General features: G+C 53.0%; 11 protein-coding genes across 11 annotated transcripts; 6 read left to right on the top strand and 5 right to left on the bottom strand.

The window, feature by feature from the left end:
• Nucleotides 1-371: 371 nt before the first annotated feature.
• rpdA (histone deacetylase RPD3) lies at nt 372-2,497 on the bottom strand (the record flags this gene model as incomplete). The annotated part of the gene is made up of 4 exons (XM_056947901.1): nt 372-1,298; nt 1,354-1,895; nt 1,949-2,249; nt 2,318-2,497. 4 exons carry the CDS (start codon nt 2,495-2,497, stop codon nt 372-374), a joined length of 1,950 nt encoding a protein of 649 aa, XP_056797411.1.
• A 566-nt stretch (nt 2,498-3,063) lies between these two features.
• Nucleotides 3,064-4,305, top strand: N7459_008732 (proteasome regulatory particle lid subunit RPN11; the record flags this gene model as incomplete). The annotated part of the gene is made up of 4 exons (XM_056947900.1): nt 3,064-3,132; nt 3,243-3,496; nt 3,565-4,100; nt 4,157-4,305. The coding sequence occupies 4 exons, from the start codon at nt 3,064-3,066 to the stop codon at nt 4,303-4,305; spliced, it is 1,008 nt and encodes a 335-aa protein (XP_056797410.1).
• A 277-nt stretch (nt 4,306-4,582) lies between these two features.
• On the bottom strand, nt 4,583-5,467 carry N7459_008731 (uncharacterized protein; the record flags this gene model as incomplete). The annotated part of the gene is made up of 1 exon (XM_056947899.1): nt 4,583-5,467. The coding sequence occupies one exon, from the start codon at nt 5,465-5,467 to the stop codon at nt 4,583-4,585; it is 885 nt and encodes a 294-aa protein (XP_056797409.1).
• Nucleotides 5,468-6,006: 539 nt separating this feature from the next.
• On the top strand, nt 6,007-7,706 carry N7459_008730 (protein translocase subunit TIM50; the record flags this gene model as incomplete). Its single annotated transcript, XM_056947898.1, has 3 exons — nt 6,007-6,267; nt 6,327-7,049; nt 7,116-7,706. The coding sequence occupies 3 exons, from the start codon at nt 6,007-6,009 to the stop codon at nt 7,704-7,706; spliced, it is 1,575 nt and encodes a 524-aa protein (XP_056797408.1).
• Nucleotides 7,707-8,601: 895 nt separating this feature from the next.
• On the top strand, nt 8,602-11,377 carry N7459_008729 (F-box domain protein; the record flags this gene model as incomplete). Its single annotated transcript, XM_056947897.1, has 2 exons — nt 8,602-8,663; nt 8,740-11,377. The coding sequence occupies 2 exons, from the start codon at nt 8,602-8,604 to the stop codon at nt 11,375-11,377; spliced, it is 2,700 nt and encodes an 899-aa protein (XP_056797407.1).
• A 529-nt stretch (nt 11,378-11,906) lies between these two features.
• On the bottom strand, nt 11,907-14,416 carry N7459_008728 (uncharacterized protein; the record flags this gene model as incomplete). The annotated part of the gene is made up of 4 exons (XM_056947896.1): nt 11,907-12,004; nt 12,085-12,150; nt 12,217-13,791; nt 13,900-14,416. 4 exons carry the CDS (start codon nt 14,414-14,416, stop codon nt 11,907-11,909), a joined length of 2,256 nt encoding a protein of 751 aa, XP_056797406.1.
• A 923-nt stretch (nt 14,417-15,339) lies between these two features.
• N7459_008727 (uncharacterized protein) lies at nt 15,340-15,885 on the bottom strand (the record flags this gene model as incomplete). Its single annotated transcript, XM_056947895.1, has 1 exon — nt 15,340-15,885. One exon carries the CDS (start codon nt 15,883-15,885, stop codon nt 15,340-15,342), a length of 546 nt encoding a protein of 181 aa, XP_056797405.1.
• A 2,180-nt stretch (nt 15,886-18,065) lies between these two features.
• On the top strand, nt 18,066-20,556 carry N7459_008726 (putative C6 transcription factor (Leu3); the record flags this gene model as incomplete). Its single annotated transcript, XM_056947894.1, has 5 exons — nt 18,066-18,778; nt 18,844-19,281; nt 19,336-19,604; nt 19,661-20,191; nt 20,249-20,556. 5 exons carry the CDS (start codon nt 18,066-18,068, stop codon nt 20,554-20,556), a joined length of 2,259 nt encoding a protein of 752 aa, XP_056797404.1.
• Nucleotides 20,557-21,273: 717 nt separating this feature from the next.
• Nucleotides 21,274-23,730, top strand: N7459_008725 (cytochrome P450; the record flags this gene model as incomplete). Its single annotated transcript, XM_056947893.1, has 10 exons — nt 21,274-21,411; nt 21,537-21,773; nt 21,840-22,020; nt 22,096-22,273; nt 22,336-22,507; nt 22,626-22,742; nt 22,816-22,990; nt 23,053-23,097; nt 23,208-23,400; nt 23,550-23,730. The coding sequence occupies 10 exons, from the start codon at nt 21,274-21,276 to the stop codon at nt 23,728-23,730; spliced, it is 1,617 nt and encodes a 538-aa protein (XP_056797403.1).
• A 212-nt stretch (nt 23,731-23,942) lies between these two features.
• On the top strand, nt 23,943-24,464 carry N7459_008724 (uncharacterized protein; the record flags this gene model as incomplete). The annotated part of the gene is made up of 1 exon (XM_056947892.1): nt 23,943-24,464. One exon carries the CDS (start codon nt 23,943-23,945, stop codon nt 24,462-24,464), a length of 522 nt encoding a protein of 173 aa, XP_056797402.1.
• Nucleotides 24,465-24,954: 490 nt separating this feature from the next.
• N7459_008723 (uncharacterized protein) lies at nt 24,955-27,597 on the bottom strand (the record flags this gene model as incomplete). Its single annotated transcript, XM_056947891.1, has 1 exon — nt 24,955-27,597. One exon carries the CDS (start codon nt 27,595-27,597, stop codon nt 24,955-24,957), a length of 2,643 nt encoding a protein of 880 aa, XP_056797401.1.
• Nucleotides 27,598-27,757: the final 160 nt, after the last annotated feature.

Here is a 27,757-nt window from a genome sequence, read left to right as displayed (position 1 = left end):
GAAGAGCATGTCCCCATCTAGGCAACTCAAAGGGGGATAAATAGTTTCCTGTATTCCAGTCGCTTATAGTGATTTCAATCGTAATAGTCAAGTAATTAAAAAAAGGCACGACTCAGGCGATCCGATTCCTTTCCAGCGCATACCCCAGGGTTCGATCGAGTGCTTTCATCAAGACGCGCCTAGATACAGTGAATCAAGAGACCCGAGGATATGAATGCCGACTTGTGAAACATCGTCTTGCCGTTCCGCGGCAAGAAGGATCTGATGCCTCCGTTGTCAAACCAGATGCGAGCCGCTGACAGACCGATAACACCTTTCTGCCCATTGTCCGTTGCGCCAGTCCCGATATTGTTGTCTTGTACCACAGCCGTCTACTCTTCTTCCTTGGTAGGCTTATCAGTGGGCTCTGTACTTGCTGCTTTGGCTGTCTCCGAGCGCTCAGCAGGTACAGGCTCTTGCGTCGCGGCCTCCTCGCCCTTCTCGGCTGCGGCAGCTGAAGTCTCCTTTGGGGGCGACTGGGCGTGAGGTGGAGAGGGAGGTGTCTTGGATGTGTCCTCAGCAGTGGGGGAGGTCGTTGGCTTCTTTTGTTCCTCAGCTGCAGCGACAGGCTCAGTGGGTTCCGCTTCCGAGGCAGGGGCTTCCGCGTCCTCCATAGTCGTATCTTCGTCATGAGGCGCAGGGGAAGGTTGCTGAGAAACAGCCGTAGATGCGCCCTTCTCCTCGCCTTCAACGACCATCCGATCAGCATCGGTGACAGGAGTTGCCTGGTCGTTCGAAGCAGTAGCAGCCCCCGAAGCAACCGGCTCAGTCCTCGGGGCGTCGGCCATTTTGGTGTCCAGAGCAGTATCCATATCTCCATCACCAACAGATGATGCCTCCTGTGGGGTGGCCATGCCGCTGTCAAGGCCAGAATCCGCATCAAGGTTTCTGTAGTTCGTCTGGTTTCTGCGTCGGATGGCATTTGGCTGGCGACGAACACCGTTGGCGGCATTTTCTTCCTCATCCTCACTGTCACTGAGTTCGCCAGCCTTCTCCACATACTGGTCAAAGCGTCGTTGGGTGAAACGCTTGTCCTTGTTCTCGTCTTCATCCATATCATCGAGAACGTCATCAGCCTCATCATCCATGCCATTCACAAGGGGGTTGCGGGGCACATCGGTCATCTGAACGGATGGCGCAAAGGCTGTGCGCTTGAGGTTCTCAACGACCTGGTTGCGAATCTTGTCCAGATAGTCTCTCGTGTTGGCATTGTCCATGTTAGAGGGTCGGACATCTAGCTCGTAGTCGGGAGCAAAGTACTGCGAACGGTTGTCAGTACGTTAGTCAAGGAGTAACTACGAAAGGGAACATTACCTCGTAGTAGTCATTGTAAGGAAGCTCCGACCCCAAGCTATCACCGACAAGGATACCGGTCTCGAACGCCCAGGTCCGTGCGACATTGCGCATGGTGTAACCACCGCCACCAAGAACCAATGTCGGCAGGTCGAAACTCTTGACGAAATTAACACAGTTGGCATGCCCACGCATGCTCAGGTTGAAACAGCCCAAGCGATCACCAGACAGACTGTCACCACCGCATTGCAGGACCACAGCTTCAGGACGGTACCACTCCATGACACTTTTGATAACAGGCTCGAAAATGCTCTTGTACGAGATATCATTGATACCATCTCGGAGAGGGAAATTGACGGCATAGTATTTGCCCGAGCCAACACCAATATCACGAAGTTCACCGGTACCGGGAAAGTATTCACCGTATTTGTGGAAAGAAACGGTCATCACGCGATCTGTGGTGTAGAACGCTTCTTCGACGCCATCGCCGTGATGGACATCAATGTCAACGTACAGAACTCGCTGTTTAAATCGTAGCAGCTCAAGAATGCCGAGAACAATGTCTTAAAGGATTAGCACCAAGTTGTTGTTCCAATGAGAGTAATGGACGACTCACCATTCACATAGCAGAAGCCGCTTGCTTCACTCTTTTTCGCGTGATGCAGACCACCCGCCCAGTTGACTGCGACGTCACACTTGTTGCGATTCAACCGAGCAGCACCTTCCATACTACCACCCGCACTGATTCCGCAGAACTCGAAGAGACCGTCAAAGACCGGACAGTCGTCGCCCACGTTGTATCGGCTTTGTTCCTTCGAAAACTGATCCATATTGTCAGGCGTGACCTTGGAGAGGAAGTCAATGTATTCATCGGTGTGGAACTGGGTCATTTCGTATTTTGAAGCTGGTTTCGCACGCTGTACAGTTCTGCGCGTTAGCATGCATTTCTCTTGTTGGTGTACAAGAACAGACAGGGCAATCTCACGTAAATCTCCATTTTCTTGTACAGCCCATAGTTCATGACCAAGCTGTGCGTCATACGTATGCGATGAGGCTTCATGGGGTGGCCCGAGACGTAGGCATAGTTGCCCACATCAGAGTCGTAGAAGTAGGCGATTTTCTTATTGTTCGCACCGACACCATTGGATAGCGGCTCAGCAGCCATGTTGGACATTGGGAAAGATGCGCTTGGCCGAGAATGCCCGGAAGGATTGAGGTTGTCAATCAGAATGAAGTGGAGGATAAGAAGTAGGCGAATTGGGGGAGGTGGAGAAAGCAGGGATCTCAAGGGACGGCAGGAGAGGAGGCACTGGGTGACCAAGAACCGTCACGAGAGACAAGAGAAGTAATTAGTCACAGCAGCAGGCCAGGTCTGACCTACTCATGGCGCTATGGGCAAAGACGGGAGAGGCTTGAGAGAATCGATCGCCGCGTGGGAAGGAGCCAAAGCTGGCAGAATCCAGACCGCCTTCGTCAGTTGAGCTCCCCGTTCCGACTGGTTTGGATGTCTAAGCAGCACGCTCATTCCATCTCCGTTCTGAAGTCTGTTGGAGCATCCCATTTCCAGAGTTTGTGGAAATTTAGTCATATCCACACTCATATTTGTTCGTGAACAGTCTTCCCCGGCCTTGATTTCGCCCGAGACAACTTGACGCATTGGAAGCTTCCAAGCAGGAAGCTATCACTTCCATCCCTCTCTCCTCACATCTCATTTGATCACTTCAAGGAATCATGGATCGTCTCAACCGAATGCTCCAAGCTGCCCAGGGCATGGGGATGGGGAGTGCTGCCCCCGGTGGTGTAAGTCAAACCTCTGGTGGCGTGCACAGCAGTTTCGCCAAGTGTCAACCTCTTCGAGCTGCCATGTTTGCAGCTTGCACACTTCATATCACTGACAAAGGCTTGTTTAGGATACGCCAAACCTTATTGATAACTCTGAGACTGTGCACATTTCATCTCTGGCTCTGTTGAAGATGTTGAGACACGGCCGCGCTGGTGTGCCGATGGAGGTCATGGGTCTGATGTTGGGAGAGTTCGTCGATGAATACACAGTTCGGGTTGTTGATGTCTTTGCTATGCCCCAGAGTGGTACCGGTGTCAGTGTCGAGGCTGTGGATCCCGTGTTCCAGACCAAAATGATGGAGATGCTCCGACAAACAGGACGGTAAGCACCGCCCTCAGCAGCTTGATTCTTTTAAACTTGTACTGACAGCATTGTGTTCTTCTCCAAAGACCAGAAACGGTTGTCGGCTGGTACCACTCCCACCCTGGTTTCGGTTGCTGGCTCTCGTCCGTCGATATCAACACTCAGCAATCATTTGAGCAGCTTACCCCTCGTGCTGTCGCCGTCGTCGTCGATCCGATTCAGTCTGTGAAGGGCAAGGTTGTCATTGATGCCTTCCGTCTTATCCAACCACAGACCGTTGTCATGGGTCAGGAACCTCGACAGACAACGTCAAACTTGGGTCATCTGAACAAGCCCTCCATCCAGGCTCTCATCCACGGGCTCAACCGTCACTACTACAGCATTGCGATCAACTATCGGAAGACAGGACTGGAGGAGAACATGCTGATGAACTTGCACAAGCATGTGTGGACGGAGGCTCTACAGATGAAAGACTTCCACGAGGAGGGCCAGCACAATGTGGACCAGATGAAGCAGCTCGTCAGTCTTGCCGAGGGCTATGAGAAACGGGTCAAGGAGGAGACCGAGTTGAGCAAGGAGCAACTGAAGACTAGATACGTGGGCAAGGTTGATCCTAAGAAGCGTATGATTCCCTATCCACATCTATCCTGCTGTCGATATGCTAATTCAAAGCTACAGATATTGAGGACGTCAGCCAGCACTTGATCGAGGACAACATCGTTGCGGTTTCCAGGCAGATGATCGACAAGGAAGCGTCGGTAGCTCGGCAATCGGGGCCTAAGGATAGCACCAACGGTGCCTCCATGGAGGTGGACGAGGAGCTCTAGACTTAGAAAATGCATGAAGCTCACAGATATGCTCTAATTATGAATTGTTGTTCTGTCCACTGGCCAATTCGCTCCAAGCCCCTATCTCTATTTGTATCGGATGCAAGATCGGATGTCAAGTCAAGTAACTTCAAAAATGTTATGTATGCGAAGTATGTGTACCTCTGGTATATCAACGCTATCTGCAATGTGAATGCACAATGTATATGTATATGTATATCCTGTATATCCTGTATATCAAAAATTCGTGTCGCATCCACGGCAAGTGGAAGAGATCTCATTCCAGACTGACGGTCTGAAGCGAGTTGGCCAATGCCTCCATGGGCCCCGGATTGCGGGCACGCAAACCATCAATGGCAGCATCGGCGGAATCTTCCTCTTGTGTGTTATCGTCGTTATCGTAATCTGTCCATCCTCTCTCTGGGCCCCATAGGATTTTCTTTTGAGCAGTCCGAGTCTCTTTCATCAATCGTTTCATCAGAGAGCCGCTCTTCTGAACAGAGGGATACCCGTCAAATTCCACTTGCACCAGACCCGGCAGCCGCTCCAGGATCTGCTGCATGAGTCGACCCGAGAACTCTGTATAGTATTCCTTGGAAACACGGAAGCCCTCGAAGATCGGCTGCGAGGGATCACATTCCACGAATACCTTCAGCGTGCGCGCGAGTGCCATCTCATGCAAACCCAGACCTTGATTGACAACCCATGATCGGGGTGGTGCCGTCCAACTATTGCCTAGGATCAACTCAATAGTTGTGACGGAAGGACGGTGGCGTCGGGGTAGGGCCCGAACGGTCGGCATGCGCGAAAAGTCCTGCACGGGGAAGACCCGAAAAATTTGGGACGAATAGAAAAAATGACTGGCCTCATCATGGATCTGATGCGAGACCAGGAACAGAGCTATGCGGTGCGATGTCGGGGCCACGGCTTTGCTCTTCTTCGCCGACGCGCCCACGGTGCCGCGATTTTGGAGCGCACTCTTCCGCGTCGGAGTGAACAGGACGAAGTGGTAGATGCGCAGCCGGATTTCGGATGGTAAATCAAGAAAACGAAAAGGATGTCGTGGAAGCGCGGGTCTTGGCTCCGGCTCTTCTGGAAAATCATCCTCCACAGGCTCGATGATTGCCTTTCCCTTCCGGTAAGATTTTTTCTTGAAGGCCATGGTGGGATGACGGAGAAAGCGAAAGTGAGATCTATAAGCAAGTACGCGGCACGGGTCTAGGGTCTGGCACAGAATTCATGTTTTTCGCATTTCTTTGCATTCATTGAGGGCGAGTAGAGGCTGAGCGCGGTGTTGCGATCTCGATTGCCACGCGGAATCAAACTAGGCAGATGGAAGGATGGGAAAAAAAGGAATGTGTCCCACGAACGGGGCTGCAGCTTCAATGGAGACCTTTGCTGCGGCTCTTGGGAGTGGGAATAAGAAGAGAACTTCCTTGGTCTCCCCAGCTAATACAACCCAGCACGCATAAGAATAAGCGTGATGGGTCAAATTAATGTCTGGGTGGTCAACTTTCATATAACTTGAGAAGAAAAAGAAAAAGAGAAGGGAGATTGAGAATCCGCGCGATAAAAGGAAACTGCGCAATGGGGCCGTGTGGGCCACCCGATCCACCGCGCGCCGACTTTTCTGCGGGAAACCCAACCTGGACGCTTAGTTCCCGTGGCATGAAGTGCACTTCCCATTGATCACCACCCGCCATGCTGAGTCGTGCCGTCCTGCCTCTGACGAGGCCTAACGTCCTCGCCTCCACCGTCCGGGTTTCAGCTCTGTCCGCCCAGCGGTCGCGATGGTACTCCAAAGGCGGTGCTCCGTATGAGCTCCCGAAGTCGATGCAATCCGGGCCCAAGGCGAAGAATCCCAAGACCGCCAACAAGCCCCAACAGAACCAGCACGCCGCAGAACAGCCCGAGTTTGATACCACCGCCAAGCCGGAAAGTGAGGTGTCCGAGTCCTCCACTGTGAGATGATACTACCAACTCCCTTGGGAATATCTGCTCTGACAAGTTATGCTATCTAGCCCGAACCCGAGCAAGCCCCCCAGAAGCCCCTTCCCGATCTGACCCAGGGTATTCCTTCAACATTGGCAGCAGAGCTGGAAGGCCGCACGAAGAAAGGCGGAGCATCGCAGCTGAATCTCACCGAGGATCCTCACCAAGCCGACGAATATAGCGAGTACAGCCAGGATGGCCGTGGCGGTGATATCCCCAAGGGTGGATACGAGACCTCCTTGGATCGTCGCAAGGCCCGCATGGCTAACATCATGTACGTCTTGATGCTGGCCGCCGGTGTTGCTGGAATGGGATACCTGGGCCGCAACTGGGAGACAGACGAGGAGGAGCGTGCTCACACGGAGACACCATCAGGCTGGGGTCTAGGTCTCTGGTACAACCGCGTGAAGGCGCGCATGGGTGACATCACAAGCTACTACAAGGACCCGGCTTTCCCTAAGCTGCTTCCCGATGAGGACCCCAATCTGCGCCAGCCGTACACCCTAGTTCTGAGCCTGGAGGACCTGCTTGTCCACAGCGAGTGGAGTCGCGAACACGGATGGCGTGTCGCGAAGCGTCCTGGTGTCGACTACTTCCTCCGCTATCTTAACCAGTACTATGAGCTTGTACTGTTCACCAGCGTGCCGAGCATGATGGCCGACCAGGTCCTCCGCAAGCTTGATCCGTACCGTATTATCCGCTGGCCTCTGTTCCGTGAGGCTACTCGCTACAAGGATGGAGAGTACATAAAGGTAAGCTTCAATTCTGGCTCGCGTTCCTTCTTTTTTTCTCCATTGACGACTCACCCGCATCATCAGGATCTTTCCTATCTGAACCGAGATCTGTCCAAGGTGATTCTTATCGACACTAAGGAGGAGCATGCCCGTTTACAGCCCGAGAACGCCGTCGTTCTAGACAAGTGGACTGGTGACCCGAAGGACAAGACCCTGGTCGCTCTCATCCCCTTCCTGGAGTACATCGCCGGTATGGGTGTGGATGATGTCCGTCCCGTCATCAAGTCTTTCGATGGTACCTCAATTCCCGTGGAGTTTGCCAAGCGCGAGAAAGCTATGCGTGAGCGCTTTGAAAAAGAGCTTGGCGAGGAAAAGAAGAAGAAGCCTTCGCTTGGCATCGGTAACTTTGCCTCGGCCCTGGGGCTGAAGTCAACCCGTACCCTAGATGGTGAGGTGTCGCCGTCGGAGGGTCTTGCCCAAGGCAAGATGCTGTGGGACCAGATCCGCGAGCGCGGCCAGAAGAACTACGAACTGATTGAGCGGGAGATCCGCGAGAACGGCGAAAAGTGGCTGGCTGAGATGGCCGAGGAAGAGGAGAAGGCCCGTCAGGAGCAGATGAAGAGTATGAAGGGCTCTTTCACCGGCATGTTCGGTGTTGGTGGTGACAAGCAGTAGAGTGTCCACCCATCTATTTCTTGCTACTCACAAGGTCTACTTGCTTTCGATTATCTCCCATCTCATCATCTTTGGCGAATTGTTTTTTGTCACTTCCGGGCAAGGGGTGTGTCATTAGATGGTTTCTGGGCTTCGTTCTGCGTATTCATTCCGGAACGACTGTAAAATAGCGTTTGGTGTCCGATCTTCCTGTTTCTTGTTTCTTGATGTACAAAATTTGGCCAGATCCTTTAATCCGAGAGACTGAGACTGATAGACTATCACTCTTTGCCGTTGTATTGTTGATTCGATCCTGGCTTCTGCGTAGCTGCGTCGTCAAAACACGGGGGAACGACGGTCTAGCTTCGAGCAGGAGGTTATCTTACCAAGCATATGGAAATAACGAGGCAGCAGCCGCAGTTTGACTCTGATGCAGACAGCTTTGACGTTATTACAGTGAACTAAGAAAGTGATGCCCCGTCTCTGGATATCCATGACCAAGGATTGCAGAAGATTCGTTGATTTCTAACCAGGCAATTTCCGTGTCGCCCATACGCAGAATGAGGCAATGACTGTGAGGGAACTCAAGGAGGCAGCGTGAGGGTATAAGTTGTTGATTGCAGCTTCTCTTTGAGCGATTCCAATTGCATGCTGGCTACTTGGTATGTTATAGCTTGAGGAGAAATAGACCGAGCAAGTTTGATAGAAGATTGCGTTCTTCGTGAAGAGACATACACTGGTTTATACCTCGTCCCTTGACCGCGGGACGCTGAGTCAGCCACACGTGCCCGCGATGCTATTTATATCGCGAGATCGACACGACGGCGTCACAGGTTGGGACGCCCAGCCACGCTCGAAGGGGATCACGACTTCGGGGGCCAGTGTCAATTCCGCATGTAGGGGATTGCTGGTGACCATGGAGGATGCCGTGCCCCAGGTGTGCGCCTTTGATCGGCTGCCCTCCAATGTAATCGAGCAGTAAGTGTATTCTTTTATTTCCGTGCCCGTGGTATTCTCATCCATTATGCCTTTCCCTCGTTTCTGACCGGCGCAGCATTCTTTATGCCGCGGACGCCAACGTATTTGCATCGCTGGCTTTGCTGAACCGACAATGGAGGCGTATATCCGAGTCGCCCTCGCTATATGCTCACCACTTGTCACGCTGCCCTTCATTTGCCTGGTCAACAAGGGATACCCCCGCGCCTGGCGAGGCTGACAGTTTGCTGGGCCTCAAGCGGAAATTTATCGAAGAAATTCGCCGAAATGCATTTGATGTGTTTCTGCGGCCCCATAGGACGCTGGTCCATTTGATCTCGAGCTCCATGAGCTCCTCAACAGCCTTCCCGCAGGGTGAGGTGTTTCGCTTCTCGTTCTCGGCAAATGGCCAACTGGTACTCTGTATCAGTTCATCTAGAATCGTGGTCTTGGACGTAACCACAGATCCGGTATCCGTCAAGCACGAACTGAAAACTCGCCGCCGGCCCATGGGTGCTGCCATTCAGGACGATGGCAAACTGCTTGCTGTGTTATCCTCCACGCACCGAGTGAATATCTACAGGCTCTCAAGGGAAGATGCGAATCATATACAGATGATCACCTTGAATGATGCCCCAAGAGACTTAACATTTTCCCCCACGGGGAGTGTTTTGGCTTTATCCTTTGCGGATAGCATCGAGGTTTATGCTGTGGGAGAGGAGGTCCTATCGACCGAACGCCGCGCAGCACGCTGTCTTCGTCTTGATGCCCTTTCGTTTTCCTCAGATGGCTCGATGCTACTCGGATCCTCGATTGACCAGGAGGAAGACGGCATTGTCACTATTACTGCCCCTTTTTACACTGAGCCCGGCATCGATGCATCCCCAGAGGAAGTTCAGATGCGCATGTGGACAACCCAGATCCTTTTCCCTGAGAGTACGCATGGTTTCACTCACGCTTGTCTGATTGCAGAACATGACGAAGCAGATGATAGCTGGCTTCTAGGACATGACAGTCAACTTGCGGCTTTTAGAGCAATCAAAGCCTCCAATCCTACCACAAGTGGCGTTTACTTTGCTAGCCCATTTTTAAGAGAGGAATTGCGAGAAAAGCAGCCGATCATGTTACCCGCTACAGATGATGCGGGAGAGCTTGCTGCTTTGGGGTTTCAAGACTCGGAAATTTACATTTACGGAGTGCCAAAGCGCCTTGACATGGCTCCGTCAGAATCAAATCCTGGGACGGCCGCGACTAGTGACACTTGCTTTGCTGGTAATGATCACAATAGAGGGCAAGTGGCACCTCGTGATAATCTAGCCCAGCTGGAGAAGATTGTTCAACAGCCCAAAGTCCTAATACGGGGCCGACAAGTGACTGACATGCATGGCATTACATCTGCTCGTTGGGTCCATTCAGCCCAGCAAATCAAACCTAGACGTCGTCTGGTTGCTGTTGCGCCCGGTGGTGTACGCCCGCAAATAATTGGCGAAGAAGATGTCCCAGTGGATGGCGGAAGAATGCTCTTGTTGGACTTTCAGAGGTCGGCTACAAATGGCCAGGAATCCGAGATCGATATTGAAGTTGGAGAGACGGCACCGAAGATGTTGACGGAGCCGGACTCATCTCTTGACACGGAAGTCGAGCTGGAAAGAAGGCGGACGCGTTTGATACGTGGTGATATTGATTTCACCACGGCCCTCGCTCATCGACCTTTCAGACCCGTCACTCAAGCATCTCTTCAATCTTCAAGCCAGACAGCGTTACCCCAGGCTTATCGCAACAGTATCGCGGGGCCTATTTCCCCGGATGCGAATAGTCCTACTGACATACCTGAAACTCCGTACGACAACACACAGCCTCGTTCTCATGACACACTCAGCCGTGCTGCCACGGCTGCTGCATTGACTCGGGGCCGTTATGATCCACGATTCCGCAGCACGTCACCTCGACAAGTGCCCCAGGAAAGCGATGCAGACAACTGGGCGCCGCCTCCTCCGTACAGACGCGAGCCGGATGAACACTTGCCAGGTGTCTTGCAGCAAACCCTCCAACCGACGGTCCCTGCCACCGCCAACCAAACTATCGAGTCGCTCGATCAACCGGTTCAGAATGCGCAAACTCTTCGTGTTGCTCGACCGAATCCAGCAGACCAAACTCGCCCACAGTCGGCTATTCTCCACCGGCTGAGCACCATCACCGGCAGAATTGGCAGAAGAGAGTTCCTTGCTACTGGGGGAAACTCCAATCAGGAACCAGCTATTCCGCCAGTCCCTCAACCATCGCGGCAACTTCTCACAACCCCCTTACGGCCCAGCACGGCGAATCCAATAATACCAGTTGCTACTGGCTATCTCCCCTCAGCTCAACCACTCCCTGTATTAGCCGTTCACCCCGCCGAGCGGTTCACCCAACCTCACGCCCTGGCGATTCCAACCTTAGAAGCCTCCATGCTGGGTGATAACTACTTCCCATACTCAGTCTCTTCTCCAAACCTTCTCCATATCCCCCAGCCCCACGGAAATGCATTGGACTTGGCCGCAGAAGACGAGGCTTTGATTTCCGAGAGGCAAAGGTCCTTTCGCCGGCGTGTATCCACCGAACCTACCAGCTTGCCGCCTCCTGAGAACGCAGAGTGGCGGAGGCGCATTGAAGACTGGAATGAGCATACGATCCGGGAGCGGAGTCGTAAACGACGAAATAAGTGCATTCTCATGTAGCGTTTGGCATTGTGTTTGATCGGCAGATTTCTGCGGATCGTCTATACCCTCGTTCAATTTAAAGACTTTTGCATTCATTGTCTTGTCCGATAGAATATATCGGCTTCTTTGGTAGAGTTTTTATCATAGGGACTGCTTCTGTGTACTTCTCATAGAACCATGGAGTATTTTTACTCATCTAAGAGTGCTTGCGTAGGTCTGCATAGCCTGATATTCTACGTGCGAGTAGTGGGGCCCGGCTGTTGATGATGTTGCCGTTACTCTGTACTAAGAAAAATGACCTGTAATTCGCGAAATGCTATTTAATATCAGCGAGGTATCATAATTATAGGTGCACAATCTAGCAAGAGAGAGAGAGACTAGGTAAGGAAAGGACTGAAACCACAAAAGCAAAAGCAAGGGGATTCCACGGCATTCAGTATCGAGACATCATGACTATCGCTCAAATCAGCATACTAGAAGCCCTGGAGCTAACCACCACCACCACCTATAATAATTTATGGTCAGTATACTGGTCAACAACCAGGGGTCAGACGAGGAAGTAACTCACCTCCACATCCACCACCACCTCCGCCACAACCTCCTCCTCCTCCTCCACAACCTCCACCACCACCGCAGCCTCCACCGCTTCCGCCTATACGAAAAACAGACGTCAGCACTGCTGGGAAAGAGAGAGGCAAGACATCCTCCATGCGAAGAAAACGTACCACAAGCTGCGGATCCACCTGCGCAAGCAACGGAGCCGGCTCCACCACATGCACCAGCCGCCACACCTATTGATCGAGATAAATTAGCATACGAGCCCCATGGAGCAACAGCAACGTATCAGCTGCTCTTACCTCCACCACAGGTCCCCGCGCAACAGTTCCCAGTGGCACCCGCACTGACATTCATGCAGCTAGGATTGCACGCATACGCGTTGGAGCTAATTCCCGGGTCGCACATGTACGGGCCATAGTACGGGACGTACATGGGGTAGCCCCAGACAAAAGGCATGTAGTACATCGGCTCAAGTCCACCGTCCCGGGTGGTTTTGGAGTCGGAGCGTTGACGGCCACGCTTCTCGGCACGGCGAACGGACTTCTCGTAGTTGCGATGCAGGCGGATTCTCTGGAGTTGCCCTATGCGCGGATCCTCGACAGCCCTGGTATCCGGCCGGACTGCATTGTGCGCAGAAATGTGTGGGTTCTTGTCTGGGTTGGATGAGATGTCCTGCCGGTCGTGCAGGGAGTCTGCGTTGTCGCGCGCACGGGATGCCGAGCCGATGTTGAACATGCGGTCGTACAAGTCTGGCGCACGGGTAGCCTCGCAGTACCAGCACGTACACTCGCTGTAGATGCCGCCGTTAGTGGCGCGGCGGTACATCTTACTAGTCCATTCAAAGCCCTCGGAGAGTTTGTTTTCGTCTACCTTGTCGTCGTGGTCGATGAATTGACGTGCGCTGCGGGACGTCGACACCGGCACCGTGGTGTACTGATAGTATCGGCGGGGCATGAGCTGGTGAGTATGCCAGGCCAGGTCGACGTCCAAGGTCGGCACAGCCATGTTTGAATGGTTGTTGCGCATGATTTGGAGGAAGACGGAGTACTTCTTGATCAGTCGATCGGCCGTCTCCATCACAGTGGGCGAGTGGAGCCAGTCAATATTGTCCATTTTCTGAACGAACGTTCCTTGGCGGATCACCGCACCGACGAGATCGAGTGCGAACGGACCAAAATTGTCCCAGTATCGCGACATCATGCGCCGGAAGTGCACTCTCTCACCCGGTTTGACTGATCCCGCGTAGCGGCCTCCGTGTGCTACCGCCAGCGCTTTTTTATCGCGGAGCTTGACTTCCATCTGAGAGCGAAGATCATCAATACTCTTGCACCAGTCCAACCGAGGATCGGTGAATGCTGTCAAATCCTTTCCACATGCTTGCATTAGCCGACTGGGGAACATCATGCATCGGTGAAAGATCGGGTTGGTCCGCTTTTGCGGGCCTTCAGGGATTCCATTCAGGTTGAAAACCGATCCTGGCATAGGTCGATTCTCATCGAGCAAGGCCTTGACATCCTGTCGAAACTTGGCCACCTTGAGGCGGCCATGATCGGTCTCGAATTTGCAGTGCTTACAAACTGACCGAAAGGAGGCGTCTGCATAGCCAGTATTTTCCTTGAAGGCTTCCTGGAGGGATTCGCCAATTCCACCCTCGGTCCAGAGGACGGGATTGACCCTGTTGCAGCGTGGACATTCAAGGTCTTTGGTCGGAGGATCGTGGAGATTGTCCCATTTCAGTTTCACCTGTTGCTCGAACAGCGCCTGGCTCTTCTCGCCGACCACGTATTCCAGCGTTTGGTCGTTGATGCAGTCGTTCACAGCCTCAAATGGGAAGCCGGTCCTCCAAGTACTCATCTTCCCATAGCGGATACAGTCTTCGAGGAAATTCCGCGGGTTAAGCATATGAGAATGCCACACCATGAGAATGTCTAGAAAGAAGTTAGCCGACGCGTGTACCTAGATCATTCGTTCTTCCAACTCACCAAGCGGAGGCAAATTCTCGGTGCCCCAAAGAATCTTCGTTTCGCAGTCGATAATGTCCTCATAATTAGGGTTTTCCATGTCGGTCGTGGTCACACATGGCCGTGACATGGGCAGGCAGGTGAACCACCATTTGGTATACCGGTCGACTGCGCGCGCCGTATACACAGCCCAGCGCTTCTCCCGAATGCGAGCCCGCGCCTGGTTCAGCGAATCGGGGAATCGGTCAGCATCGGAGTCGAACAGACCGAACATCCCATCATCGTTGGAAACAGCGTCTCGTAAATCAGCCAGGACCGCGAGAAGTTTGAGGTGTGCGACACACTGGTCGCGGGTCACAGTGCGGGTGAGTTCACTGCCTCTGGGCTGACTCTTCGATTCACCCAGATTCAGCTTGGGGAGTTCCAGCGCAAGCTGCTCAGCCTGATTGTACGACGGTGGCCGCTCTTCGGCCGTGCCGTTGGCTTGGGAGCTGCCGGCGGGCGTCTCTGTGGACTTCACGTCCGTGGACACCCCCATAGTTGCGGTTGGGGAGCTTATTCGGCTATAGCAAAGATGCGATCAGGGTTGGTCTGGGGTGGGCAAGATTGAGAAAGTGGGAGTAAGCTAGATGATCCTGGAGGGTCCGGGGCGGGATTTATATCTGACGTCGATGTTGGAAAAGCGCCGATCCGAAGGAAACCGCCCCAACTGCGATGCAGGGAAAGATGAGCGGCCAGCGGCTCGTCAGACTCGGACGAGTTTAGGACGCCGCCCATGCAACCAATAGGCGGGCGCCTGATTGACTTCGGTGAGTTGGTGCCGTGAGAGACAACGCCCCGCTAAGCCTTGCGGGCAAGGGGGGAACAAGCTTCTGGAAGGAGACAGATTCGTTCAAACGTGGGAGAGGCGCAGCGCTGCGGTACCTCCCGTAGGTATGGACACTCCATACACACGCAGGTACTGGAAAGTCACCGCGGGATCCATATTCTAGAAGGAGTCGTTGCGGAGTGGAGGGTTCGAGCCGATCCCCGGTTGAGACCGGGTGTGGCGATCGGGCACGCTGGGATACTCTGGGGTGTGGTGATTGCCCGGCATGTTGCGTACTGCGGCAGTGTTCCTCATTCAGCAGTTTAACGATCTGTATATGGCCTGATCCCGCTTGCACTGCCTCGGTTGCGGCGCGGCTCGTATTCCTTGGCCCCCACGAGCGGTTGATATGACCTCATAGGAAGATCGTTGCAGGTGTGTCAACGAAGTGATTTCCTAGTTAGTTAACCGCATGTGTATGTGCTACGATTTCGTCCTGTGTGCATCCTCAGGACTATCCGAGATGTATGCAGCCATACTGACTGGCTGAAATTAGAACGATTCCTTCGATTCGCTTTCTAGAAGACTCAGCACTCAATGCTCGACTTAACCATCAAATCTCAAGAGCGTCGCGGGTAAACCACGCAAAGCCTCTATCGACCATCCCTTATGATTCGCTGCCGGTCTTCAATCCTCAATCCTTGAACGGTCCAACCTTTCAATTCTTGGGGCGGTCCATTCCACACAAAAGTAACACCCTCGACAATTTCTTTGACACCGTCGGGATCATCAAGGAAAGCAATCAGGCAAGGATGAAGACGAAGTTTATCCGATTCGTAGGCCACAATTCGGTCACATTCTTCCTGCGACTGCATCTCGTAGGCCGGGGCTTCGATTGGTTGAAACGGCGGTCCAACCAGAAGTGTAGGGTACGGCCCCCAGAGCTTGACGTAGAAGCTTATCACCCTGGCCGGACGCATCTTAGGAGGCTCTGATGAGTGTAGCACCGTTGACAGTATGCCCGGGTCTTTGAGGGTTCCGTAGAGGAAGCAATATTGTTTCTGAAAAGGAAAGCGGACCAAGGAAGATGTGGGAGAACCAAGAGAGCCCGATGGGTGCTCCTCCGGACTTGTAACATCTTTCGAGTCGTCATTGGTAGGGGAACTGCAAGTCGCAGGGAATGGTTGGATCTCGCTCATCACTGTGCCGTGTAAACGTCGACGGTGGCGAGAGGGCAAAGAATTCTTGTGAAAACAGAGAGGACTAAAAGAAGAATGCCAGAAACTGATACTCGAGGTAGCAGGTCCAAGATGACCTGGGAGGAACAAGAGAGATTATCTTCGTATGAAGCTGGTCTGTCGGTTTCGGGGATATTTGTGCTCGAAGGGATTTGGAAATGTTGCTTGATACGGTCACCTCGAGAGATAGTAGGTGCTGCAGTCCAAATATGCCAGAAGAAGCACGGTGCCTATGGGACATGTGAGCCTTGAGATAAGCCTGATACATTTGGGTAGGTCATACACAGTGAGCTTGGACGTCGGGTGCGAGCCAGTTTTAACCTGTGATGGAACTCGTGGAAGACCGTAGTTGCCCGCGAGATGGCGAGAGGTGGAAATAAGAAGAAAGAAGATCTGTAGAGTGGTGACGTGGGTTGTGCCTTCCGTATCCTTAGGCATTGTGTACATCTGGGTGCTTGCCTGAAAAGTGAGCGATTGCTGCATATCACTCAGTTCCAATTCTTATGTTCAACAACCTCCCCCCGGTGGCCGACTTGGTAAGCCACCTGGCGCCTGCAGGCGTGCCACGCAGCATAATACTGGGTGCTGTAGATGGCGGGGGGATTGACCGGTGGGTGGGCGGGACATCCAAGACTGGGCTCTCTAACCCCAGGACTTGGGGCAAAGGAGGATAAACTCCTCTAATATTTTTTATATTTTTTTTAAGTTCTGAGAATGTAATGTTGTATACTGAAGCAGGCGGTGATCTCCTGCTTGGGAGCAATGTGAGGTTATTCGCAAAGCCATCGCGACAGCGAGGTACGATGTCACTGGATGTCCCTGGTCGCCGGTTCGACTCCTGGCATTGGCATCTGCACCACTACCAATATTTTTTTTTGGATTGATGTATCTTTTCCCTTTTCGTGTCGGTTCAGTCCTAAATCCTTTCCCTCGTACTTATTTTTATACTGGGATGCTTGTCAGCGCGTGGATGTGGAGCGTGGTGGGGCCGCATGCAGGGATTCCCCCAATTGGCGCTGCGGATGAACCAAGGGTTCCCTGGCATGGTTTTGAATTACATGTGTGCAGGATTCCTTAGTATAACCCATGAAGCACATGGACCGAACTACTCGATCGCAAATTCTACTAACGGCCTTTACACTTCTATGTGCCCCAGGAGCTGTTGAGCTTTTCGCTAAGCTTTGGGCACTGACGAACTTCTTGTATCCTTCGATGCCGTGAACGTTACTGTACACTTCCTGGCCGGACTGACCTCAAGTAGAAGTTTTGGCCACACTTTGACTAGTTCACTACTCGAAAGGGAACTTGATGGGGCCCAAGGGCTCATCAGTCTCTTCCAGGAGGACTTCTAGTGTATTTCTGACGTGTTTTCACTTCGCTCAATATTCATTCTTTTCATTGGCTTCATAAGAGAAAGCAACAAAATAGTCGTACGTTCCTAGGACTTGGTAAGTCCAGTAAGCCTATGGCATATTGTGTCTTTTGAGAAAGCAGGAGTCTCGACCCCGAGTGAAAAAAAAACTAGATCTAACGCTAGTCGGAAACGGCTGCCCACCTTCCATTGTCGATCACCGGTGCCGCAAAAAACACCTGACCATGGTTAGAGTTGCGAAAAAAAGATGTGGAAGAGAAGATACGGCCACATACAGACACCCCCCAGTGAAAAAGCAGGAATTCCAAAAAGAGAATCTTCGTGAAACGATCTCAACGGCAACGAAGTAAAGCGAGCAAGTAGATTCAGCCCTGCACGCAGCGATTACATCATCCGCCTCTTGTGCGAGCCAGAGTCACCTGATCCGCTATCCCCGCGCTGAGTCATTCGGCCAGAGAAAGTGAAACCTGCATCTCTCACAGCGTGTGCGGAGAAAGAAAGGACCGAGTTGGCTTGGGAGTAAAAGGTGGTGGTACCTCTAAGTTCCTTGATCTACCCTGTCTTGCCAGCACCCGTCTGGTCCAGCAATTTTTTTCCCGTCTGGAAACTCGATTCCGCCTGCGCGAACGTCACCAGCCTGGCGTCTCTTGACCGGTCAAGCTGGATCGGAGGGTCTCAGACCCAAAACTTCCAAGATACTGGGAAAGCCGATAATGCTCAAGCTGCCACCAGTCCCGTAATGACGGGGGTCACCCATACACCAGGCCCTATGGCAGCCTCCGATGGTCTGCAGGGTCGCAAACGCAATGTCGCCATTGCGGGGATTGACAGCTCCCCGGGGAGTATGGAGGATGCAGAAGACAACGATGCACGCGATGATAAGAGGCGACAGCCGGTGAAGCGCGCCTGCAATGAGTGTCGGCAACAGAAGGTGAGTGCCGCTATTCTCATCCCCTACGATACCGCCAGTGGCAAGATCAGCGGTGTTTCGTCATGCTCGAAACCAATGCATATCGCTAACTTGAAAGGTTTGCTGCAGCTCAGATGCGATGTCACTCAAGATCCCTGGTCGGATTGTTCCAGGTGCCGTCGGCTGAAGCTAGATTGCAAGATCGAGTCCAATTTCAAGCGAGTTGGGAAGCGCAGTCGCAACGCAGAAATGGAACGAGAAATCATCGCATTGAGGAAACAAATTGCCACCGCCAATGCTGGCACCGCAATCCACCCACAGCAGCAACAGTTACTGGCCGGACAATTGACACCCAAGCAGGAATCCAGCCAGGTCAGTCCCCCGGGGGTCTACCAAACCCCATCGGCCATGTCCGCAGACCAATACATGGGCTCTCAGGAAGCCGTCGCATCACTTCTGGATCTGCGCTCTGGATTCGACGGATCGAACTACATGAGAAATGGGAACCATCAAATCAAGCGAATTGAAGATGTGATGGTTGTGCCTGAGAATGTGACTGAACTCTTCAATCTGTATGTTCCCCGCGAAGTCATTTAGTGGCGTACACACAGTATAGCGTATTCTAACAGCTCAATAGGTTTTTTATCTACTACCATCCGTTTCTGCCGTTCCTCGATCGCCAACAATCCCCTGACGATTACTATACTGCTTCCCCTCTCCTTTTCTGGACAATCATCAGCGTCGGTGCTCGGCGCTACCAAAGCGACCCGGGTCTTCTGAATTCCCTCGCGGGCCCTGTCACCAGACTAGTATGGAGCACGCTGGCAGATATTCCCCAAAGCTACCATGTTGTCAAGGCACTTTGTCTCTTGTGCTCATGGCCGTTCCCTACCAGCAGCACCTCTACAGACCCCACATTTATGCTTTGTGGCATGATGATTCAAGTGGCTATGCAGCTGGGCTTGCATCGGCCCTCTCATAGTCAGGACTTCAGCAAGTTTCGTGTGGAGCTCATTGAAGAGGAGTTGAGGGATAAGGTACGAACGTGGGCCATTTGTAATATTGTTGCGCAACGGTACGTTTTACCCCTCGCACGTCTGGGAGGACTTGTCTGATCAGCCTTCTATAGCGTTTCTACTGGCTATGGTCAGCCTCCATCCACACTCTATGACTGGACATTGTCATCGAGCGACTCGTTGGATCCCAACTTCAGACTACCTGGAGACATGAAACCCAGACTAGAGATTGAGAAGTTCTGTGACAAGATCACCAGAGCTCTCTACACCAATCGACGGGATCCTGTTGGTTTGACCAGCGATCGAGAGAGGACAACCATGATTTCGTTCCTATCCCGAGATTTTGATGAATTGGAGGAGCAACTGAAAACCCAAAATGACTGTAGGTTCAAAAGATTCTTTACTTTCCACGCTGGACAAACATTAATTGTCGAACAGGCATAACTGATTTGTACCTCCGTGCCTCAAATCTGCATTTGCATCTGTCAGCGTTTTTCGATGATCCATCTGCCAAAGACTACCGGGAGCGTCTTCTGTGTCTATATGTCGCAACTACGTCATTCCTCGAGGTAGCAATGAACCTGGAAACCGAAGTCGGCCCTGTCCTCTCTTACACCCCCTATTACATCTACCAAATGATGGTTGCCGCAGGCTGCACCCTTCTCAAGCTAAGCAAGAGCTTTTTTGCCGCCCACATCGACATGGAGTACACCAAGAATCTGTTCAACAGAACAATATGGGCCATCCGGGGGGTGTCTGCTTCAAGCAATGACCTACCTGAACGATTAGCGGAGGTGCTAGCCCAGATGTGGAGTCTCGGAGGGGCGCCTCAGCGGTCGGCAACGAGCAATGCCGACGTCGACGACTCACTGCGGCTAAAGGTCCGCTGTCGTATGAGTATGTCTTTACTCTTCGACTCGGTATGGCGGTGGCGAGAAGATGCGCGGACGAAGGGACGAAACATTGAAGGTCAGTGGAACCCATTTGTTATCTGTTTATTTGATCATTATCACTCATCTCATGTAGCCTATCTCAAAAACCCGACCAACCCGGATTCAGCGGCCGACTCGTCGGCTGCTTCGTCCGTGGGCCCTCCCCAGACTCAATCGTCCACACCTGGAATTTCTGGTGGTGATCCAAGTCTTGCGCCAGCACCGATGCTTTCGCAAGCCAGTATGGGAGTCCAAAGCAATAGTGGAGTCGGTAACCTTCCAAGTGGGTTCATGGAGCCCAACTACGAGGTCTTCGATCCCCTGAATTGGCTGCTTGACGGCCTGGTAGATTTGCCCTACTCATACTCAGCAATGGGCGGAGAGCCTCAGGGTATTGCTTAAGTTGACTTCTGGTTCTGCAAAAAGATCTTTGGGCGTTGTTTCAGGTTCTCTTCACAGGCGTACTTTGTGGGTATCTCTGCTTTGTACCATTATACCACCCGGATTCAGTCGTTGATACCTTTGGCGTCTTTTCTTCTTCTCTTTTCTGATCATCCTATTTGTGCGCTCGCGTCCAGTTATGTGATGGCTGATGTTCTACTCCCTTCTGCTGATTTCTTGTACGAATTTCACTTTTTTCCCTTGATGAGTGATGGAGCTATGTGTGTCAAAATCGAGTCCGTTCTGTCAAATATACAGTTTACTCCCTGTTACGTTCCATTGAAGCAGAAGCAGCGCAAATAATACTCAGTGCGAACATCCTTGACAGCTGCACAGGATATCACATTGGCAGTTTGGCCGCGCTGGAGTGGCTCCAGGTGACCAATCCAGTTCGCTCGCGTCATCTTCCTGGATATATGGCATTTGTATTATCATCGCCGGCAATCGAAATGGGCCGAGCTAGCCCAAATCTCCGTGGCATGAGGCCACCCTATGTCTCTTATAATGGCCTCACTCACTCCAACTTCACCCTCTACTTCACCATTGCATTTTACCTTTCATCCATTCCTCCCTGCAGGGTTCCGCATGCACAGTTCCCCCTTTTAGAGTCTCTCTATGACCCTTACTCTTTTATGTCAACCACTTGCTGCCTTTGAATCCTGGATCTCGAAGAGCGGCATGACCTCTACGCCGAGCTATTGGCTCAGCGGACTTGACCCCCGCCTGAAAATAGTCGCATTCCTTCTTGGTGTGGCCGTGGTCCTTGCTTTGGTGGCCGGGTCTGCGTTGGTGATTACCTCCAAGCGCTTGGCCAATGTCAGTTCATACTTGCTCCCCCCGTTCTCCCCGGTTTCAACTGATTAGTCAATATGAGATGCAAATAAACCGCGTATCTTCCAAAATGGCTCTTCCATTGGACTAATTGCCTTTCACTGCTATAGGCCCAGGTTCCTTTTGCGACGGGCAAAGGCCCGCTCTCTATACTGTACCAACACTACCGGTTCGTCGTCGACGGGCCGGGACTCATCCGAGAGGGCTATGCACGATACGCGGATGGTCTATTCGAGATCCCGCGAACGTTCCGATTTGGCCAGGTGATCCTTTGCAAGCCGGAGCTCATTGACGAGCTCAGAACTACACGAAGTGTGGTGGCATCGCCCGAGCCGTGGATTGACCAGGTAAGCATAGTTCCGATATCCGATCATCCCTGCACGCAGCGAGGCGCTCAAGTGATCTATTTGCAGCTGTTGCAAATCTCCCATGTTATGCCTGGTTATTTCCCGACGGGAGGAGGATGGCCATCCATCGCGAAGACAACGCCGGGGGTCATCCGCGGCACGGTGCACCGACAGCTGGATCGATATATGCCCTCGATGCAGGAGGCTATTCTGTCCCAGCTGCGCACTCTGGATTTCAACGACGGGGGTAGGTGTTTTCTTGAGCTATTTCCCTTCTATATCCTAGAATGGAAACACTCATCAGGTCCATCATTGGTTCTAGGATGCTGCGTTAGCTGCTTCGACTTTGCATACTCCATTGTGGCGCGCAGCGGGAGCTTCGCCATGGTTGGCGCACGGCTCGCCCAGAACGACGATTACCTCAAAGCTGTCAAGGACCATATTCTTGGGATGATCCTGACCACTCGCGTGCAATTCCTGGTCCCGGATTGTCTGAAACGGTAATTTCGTGCGCTCTGCTGATGAGTGGGGGAGTTTCACTGACCATTTTCAAACAACTCAGGTACATTGGTGGATTCATTAGCCGTTTGGCAACGTGGGGCACTTGCTGGGATATGCATGCCTCGCGCAAGATCCTGCTTAAGCACTTCGACGCTCGGGCAGCGGAATACAACGAGGAAATGGCCAGAGGCAAAGGCATGAACGGAAATCATCCTGGCCCGACGGAGCAACCGGTATGCATTGCCTTTTCTTTTTTTTCTCCTTTCTTGATTTTGGTTGTCCGTCTATAGTCATGGAGTCACTGTGGAAAGGTGAAGCCGTTCAAGCTAAGGTCTCTCTTTCCCCCCCTAGATCGAGATCTTCCGCTGGTTGTATGAAAGTTCGGTTCTCCGCCAGCGATGGACTTACTCCGAGGTGATCGGCGAGATGCTGCTTCTGCAGTTTGCGTTCATCTACACGACAGCTTATGTGGGTATACCAAGGACTTTCCAATTGAAACCAAACGAAGGGTAGAAGGCCGGAGATACTCACGTATATACAGGGCCTCTATGGCGCATTAGCTGAGCTCGCTCAACGCCCCGAATACGTGCAGCCTCTGCGTGATGAGGTCAAGTCCGTTTTCACCGAGCTGGGCGTCACCGTCGCAGCGTGCGATCGAATGGTCGCGCTGGACAGTTTCCTGAAAGAGTGCCAGCGCCTGCATCCCCCTGCAGCGGGTATGTCCATCTGACCAGCAAGCCGGGACTCGGGGAGATGATGCTAACAGTTTGTCCTGCAGTCTCTGCTCACAGGGTCTGCGTCACGGCACTAGAGCTTTCCAACGGTTAGTTTGACACCGTCCTATTCACACCGCCACGCCCTTCCCATACCAACCTAAATTATACAGTTGGGTTGCATCTAGAGCTGACAGCACCGTTCCCTCGGGTCCCATAGGCGTCGTACTCAAGCCTGGCACGCACATCGGCGTCCCAAGTGGTTGGATCCAGCGATCAAGCAAATCATACGAGAATCCGGAGGCCTTCGACGGATTCCGCTTCGTGAAGCGCGCCGAGGCCGGCGCCTCGCATACCCGACTTGTGGACCTGAGCCCCGACTATCTCGTCTTTGGAATGGGTGTGCATGCCTGGTAGGTTCAATGGCTCTGACTCTTCCCCGCCCCCAACGCAAACTTGGCGTTTATTCCCTGCTTCTTTTCTTTTTTGCTTTTGATTCTTTCGATTCCAACCGTCCGAGCACCCGCGGCTGACTCGCACTCTGTTCGTGTTTCCATTGCAGTCCCGGCCGCTGGATGGCGAGTGTCTTGATGAAATTGGTCTTCGCTCATCTGGTGATGCACTTTGACATCCTGCCCGGCTCGGCGCAGGGCCCATTGACAGGCAGCATGTCATTCGAGGAGTTCTACGTGCCCAATTTCGGGCTGAAGGTGCACCTGCGGCGCAGGGACGGAGAGAAATAATTTGAAACGGGGCGGGCATTCTGCACATAAGCCCTGGGGTTGGTGATTCAGACTTGGTGGTGGGAGTCCAAGGAGCCAATAACGGATAGCGCGCGATCAACGTAGACGTCGAATACCGATAAGCGATAAAAGATAAGACGGAACGGTCATCTCGGCCCGACGTGGCCGACCTCTCCCTAGACTCTCACTCTTTGCACTCCCACCCTCTCAAAATGACATCTTCTCGCCCTCTTCTCATCCCGCAGAAGCGGCCGTTGCTCTCGCCAAGCAGGATCGGCGAATCGAACCGCAAATCGGTTCACAAGATTCTCAACCCTAGCGCCGTTGCGGCCGAGACGCGCATGAAGAAAGCCAACCCATACACCTTACATTTCTCTGATGAAGACGACGAGGAGAGCACAGACCAGACGGTTGCAAATGGGCATGAACTAGATAACCAACCTGCGCGTATCGAGGTCTCTTTCGCGATGCCCCCACAGCCCTTCCTCGACCCTTCCACTTGGGAGGCCATGCTCAACCGGGCACGCCGCACGGCAACGGCACTTGGTGATGGAAGTAGTAGGGAACGCCAGGAAAGTCAAGGGGATTCAGAGCCGTCGGAGACGCCGGACCAGCGGAGACAGCGACGCGACAGGGAGGCGGAGTATGGATCAATGGCTATTCGGGGCCGATCGAATGTCGGTGGGAGGGGAAGGCGAGGAAGGCGAGGAAGGCGAGAAACGGCAATGGGGTGATATTGCCTGGGTTGCACGATGACACCTCTTTTTCTTTTCTGGTTCTTCATGCGACTACAGTTTCGACGCTCTGATGATGATGATGATACCCAAGCAAATGTATCTTGCCTCTCTTTCCTATCCGTATGGTGCTGCAAATCGCAAGCATATAACTATATTCAATCACGGGCTAAAGCTGAAGCAATATGCAAATCCAACGTAACGCAGAGAACTTATGGTACATCTTGAGGCAGCCAAACGTAACAGGTGCAATCGGGCATAAGTCATCGAGTCATCGAGTCATCATCGTGCTTCGTAAATTTCGTAGATCTCGTATCAAAAGTTCGCAAGATGACAAGAAGATGGGAAATATCAGCAAGGCAATCCAGGGCAGTAACGCAAAAGAAAAAAAGAACAATCAGACGCCTGGATGCATCGTCATCGTAAATATGGTCGTGTGAAACATGTCCAGTCCAAATAGAAAGCACAACGTGGCATGAAGATATCCCAGTCACTGCACGACGCCATTGGCGGCACTCGACGTCACATAGACAGGCCCACCAATGCTCTGCTTGAGTGTTTCCCGGCGCACTGCTCGCTTTCTCTCGTCGCGTTTCTGACGCATGCGTCGCCAGCGGTTTCGCACGTTACGCAGCGACATCGATCGAAGGCGAAGTCCCCATCGACCAAGGGAGCGGTAATGGTGCTGGTACAGGGGCGATGTGGTGCGAAGAATGCTCCGGTCAACTAAGCTGCCATGGCTAGCATTCAAGTCGAACAGGCGCTTCATTTCAGGGCTGCGGCAGGCAAAGGAAGAAGGTCCGTCGAAGATAACCCGCTGCTGGGGCAGCCCCAGGGAATTGTTGACAATCATTGGGTCGTCAGGATTCTGCAGGCTCTGGCGAGCTGAGTTGCCTTTCTTGGGTGATCCAGAAATATCCTCCCAGAACCCCCGTGGCCGCCAAAAAGGGTGGAGGCGACTGTCCATCTCCATTCCTGCTTTGCGGTTCTTCGCTGAGCGGATGGAGAGTGATCGTGTCATTGTATTGAAAGAATCCGATCGAGGTCGCGCAGCCCACGTACGACGAACAGAGCCCCATCGACGACCCAGGCGTCCATTACTATCTTGGAGCCCCTCCTTGTTTTTCTCTTCTGTTGGGAGTGCGGGAAGAGGCTTTGAAGATATTGGAGGCTTGGGTGGTGGACGAGGGTTCTTCAGTGGAGAGTCCACGAACAGAGTCAGAGCTTGAGGGGGATTGTCCGGAGTCTGGGGGTTAGTGTTGCGATCGGAAAGTTCTTGATGGAACGCCTGAAGTGTGCGTATCTCAGGCGCAGGCACTCCCTGTTCGACCAACAATAGTGATCGATTGTTATGGGCAAACAGGCTGACAGCAGTAGCCTCTCGAATTTCGATGGGACCTGGAGACGACGACGGTATCGACCATTGTGTAAAGGGTAACGAGGGTGGTCGGAGAGTCGCCATGTCTTCAGAGCTGATCAATAGTGTAGGCAGATTCACAGGCTCTAATAGACCACGGCCTCGGCCCTGAGGCTGGGTTTGGGCCTGGGTCTGAGGCTTGTTCTGGTGCTGGCTGCTAGCGCCCAGGATGTTGTGGCGTGGTGGTGACACAGGCTGCTGCTCACGGCGTTTTTGCATCTCCAAATCCAGGGCCAGTGTGTGACTTCGCAAGCTCTCTGAGGTAAGGGATGTGGCACGGGAATTGTTGCGACTCGTCGGTGCGGAAAGTGATGAGCTGCGAGGCGGGATGATAGGCCGACCAAAGGGACGGCCCCTCGAGTCCAGGTCTCGGGACCGTGCAGACACCGAGTCAGACATTGTTCGCTTCTTCTGCCGTGGTACCTCCACGGATCCTGCCGGTGCCGCTGGAGGGCGCCGACTGGACCGCTGAGAGCCGGGTTTCGAAGACGCATGGCTATTGGGCCCCGATTTAAGAGATGAGCGTCTCTCTGGCACAACCACCACCGGAATGATATCAATTGATGCACGAGGTGCACTTTCAATGGTCTTGGCGGAGAAAGAGATGTCTGATGAAATGCTTCGGCGATCCTGTTCGGAGATGCGAGCAGCCTTGTGGACCAAGCGGTGCTGCGACTCAGGACGAGACGCCGTGGATGTGCCTTCCGACCTTGTGATGGGCGAGCTAGCAGACCGGAGTGAGCTTCGCTTTTCTGTGTGTCGCAATAATCGTTGGGCTCGCTTTGGTGAGTCGATGATCATCGCCTCCACGGTGGATGTCGAAGAGATCGCAGATAAGCGGCGGGAATCTGGGTCTTCGGAGTGTGCAAGGCCATCGTAGGATGGCCAGCCAATGTCTTCACGGAACTGCTCCATGGACGGACTGGCTGCTAGCACATGGGATTTCTGCAGCCGGTCCCGTAAACTCTTTTCCCGCATCAAAGAAGCATCGAGATGCAGCACGTTCAGCGTGTCATTATCTGCACTCGCTTCGCAGCCCAACTGCCGTCGAGGCTTTGAAGGGTTTCGCTTTCCAGGCAGCGGCGTGGGAGATCCATCATTGAGGTTGGATGCCCAGTCTCCATCAAAGGATTCGAAGCCGGTTTCATATTCCGTCTCGCTGTGTGGCTGGGACGCCGACGGGGGAGCGTCTTTAGCATAAAGGGGCTTTCCGTAAGCCCCATTCGACGCATTCCGTTTAGAAGACATCCGTCGCCTCGTTTTCTGCGATGATGGAATGGGAGTTTTCATATCGCCGTCGGAGGAGATGCTCTCGCATGCGGTCTGAAAGGATTCGGCCCGCGACGACGAGGAGAAATGCACCGGCTGGTTGAGTGGCGGTCGCTTGGTTGAAGTTGTGCGAGGAGGTGTCACATCCGGCGTTGGGGGCTTAGACAGTCTCCGGGGCGTCAATCCTGTCGTCTGGAGTTCGGAGAGTGATGAGTGGTTCTTTCGCGGCGTGGAGTCCTCCTCGATGACTTCGTCCTGGTTCGCGCCCGGCGGAGTCAACGGAGGAGCGGGCGCCGCAGCGAGCATGCTGTTCTGATCCGGGGAGACCGGTTGGATGAGGTCGACATTGGGGACCACGATACCCCTCCGTGGAAGCGTCTTGTGGGACCTGAGAAGCGGTCGCCCTGGCGAATCCACCGATGCGCTTGACACCTCCACGCCTGGCATATCGTGGGTCCGAGTCGCGAGCACCAAGCAGACCACTGCGATCCGATCAGTGAGGAAAGGCGATAATGAGAGAGGTGGTCAAGAAGATGATAATGGCATGGCCCCTAGGCGATTTCAGACGAGTTCAGCGACGGATCGCAAGGGTCGCATCGCGGTCGGG

Source organism: Penicillium hispanicum (assembly GCF_028827665.1).
Source record: "Penicillium hispanicum strain IBT 35686 chromosome Unknown utg000007l_segment0_segment0, whole genome shotgun sequence".
Taxonomy (NCBI): Eukaryota; Fungi; Ascomycota; class Eurotiomycetes; order Eurotiales; family Aspergillaceae; genus Penicillium; species Penicillium hispanicum.
The sequence above is the reverse complement of the archived record's forward strand: the minus strand, read 5'-3'. Positions and strand labels throughout refer to the sequence as shown.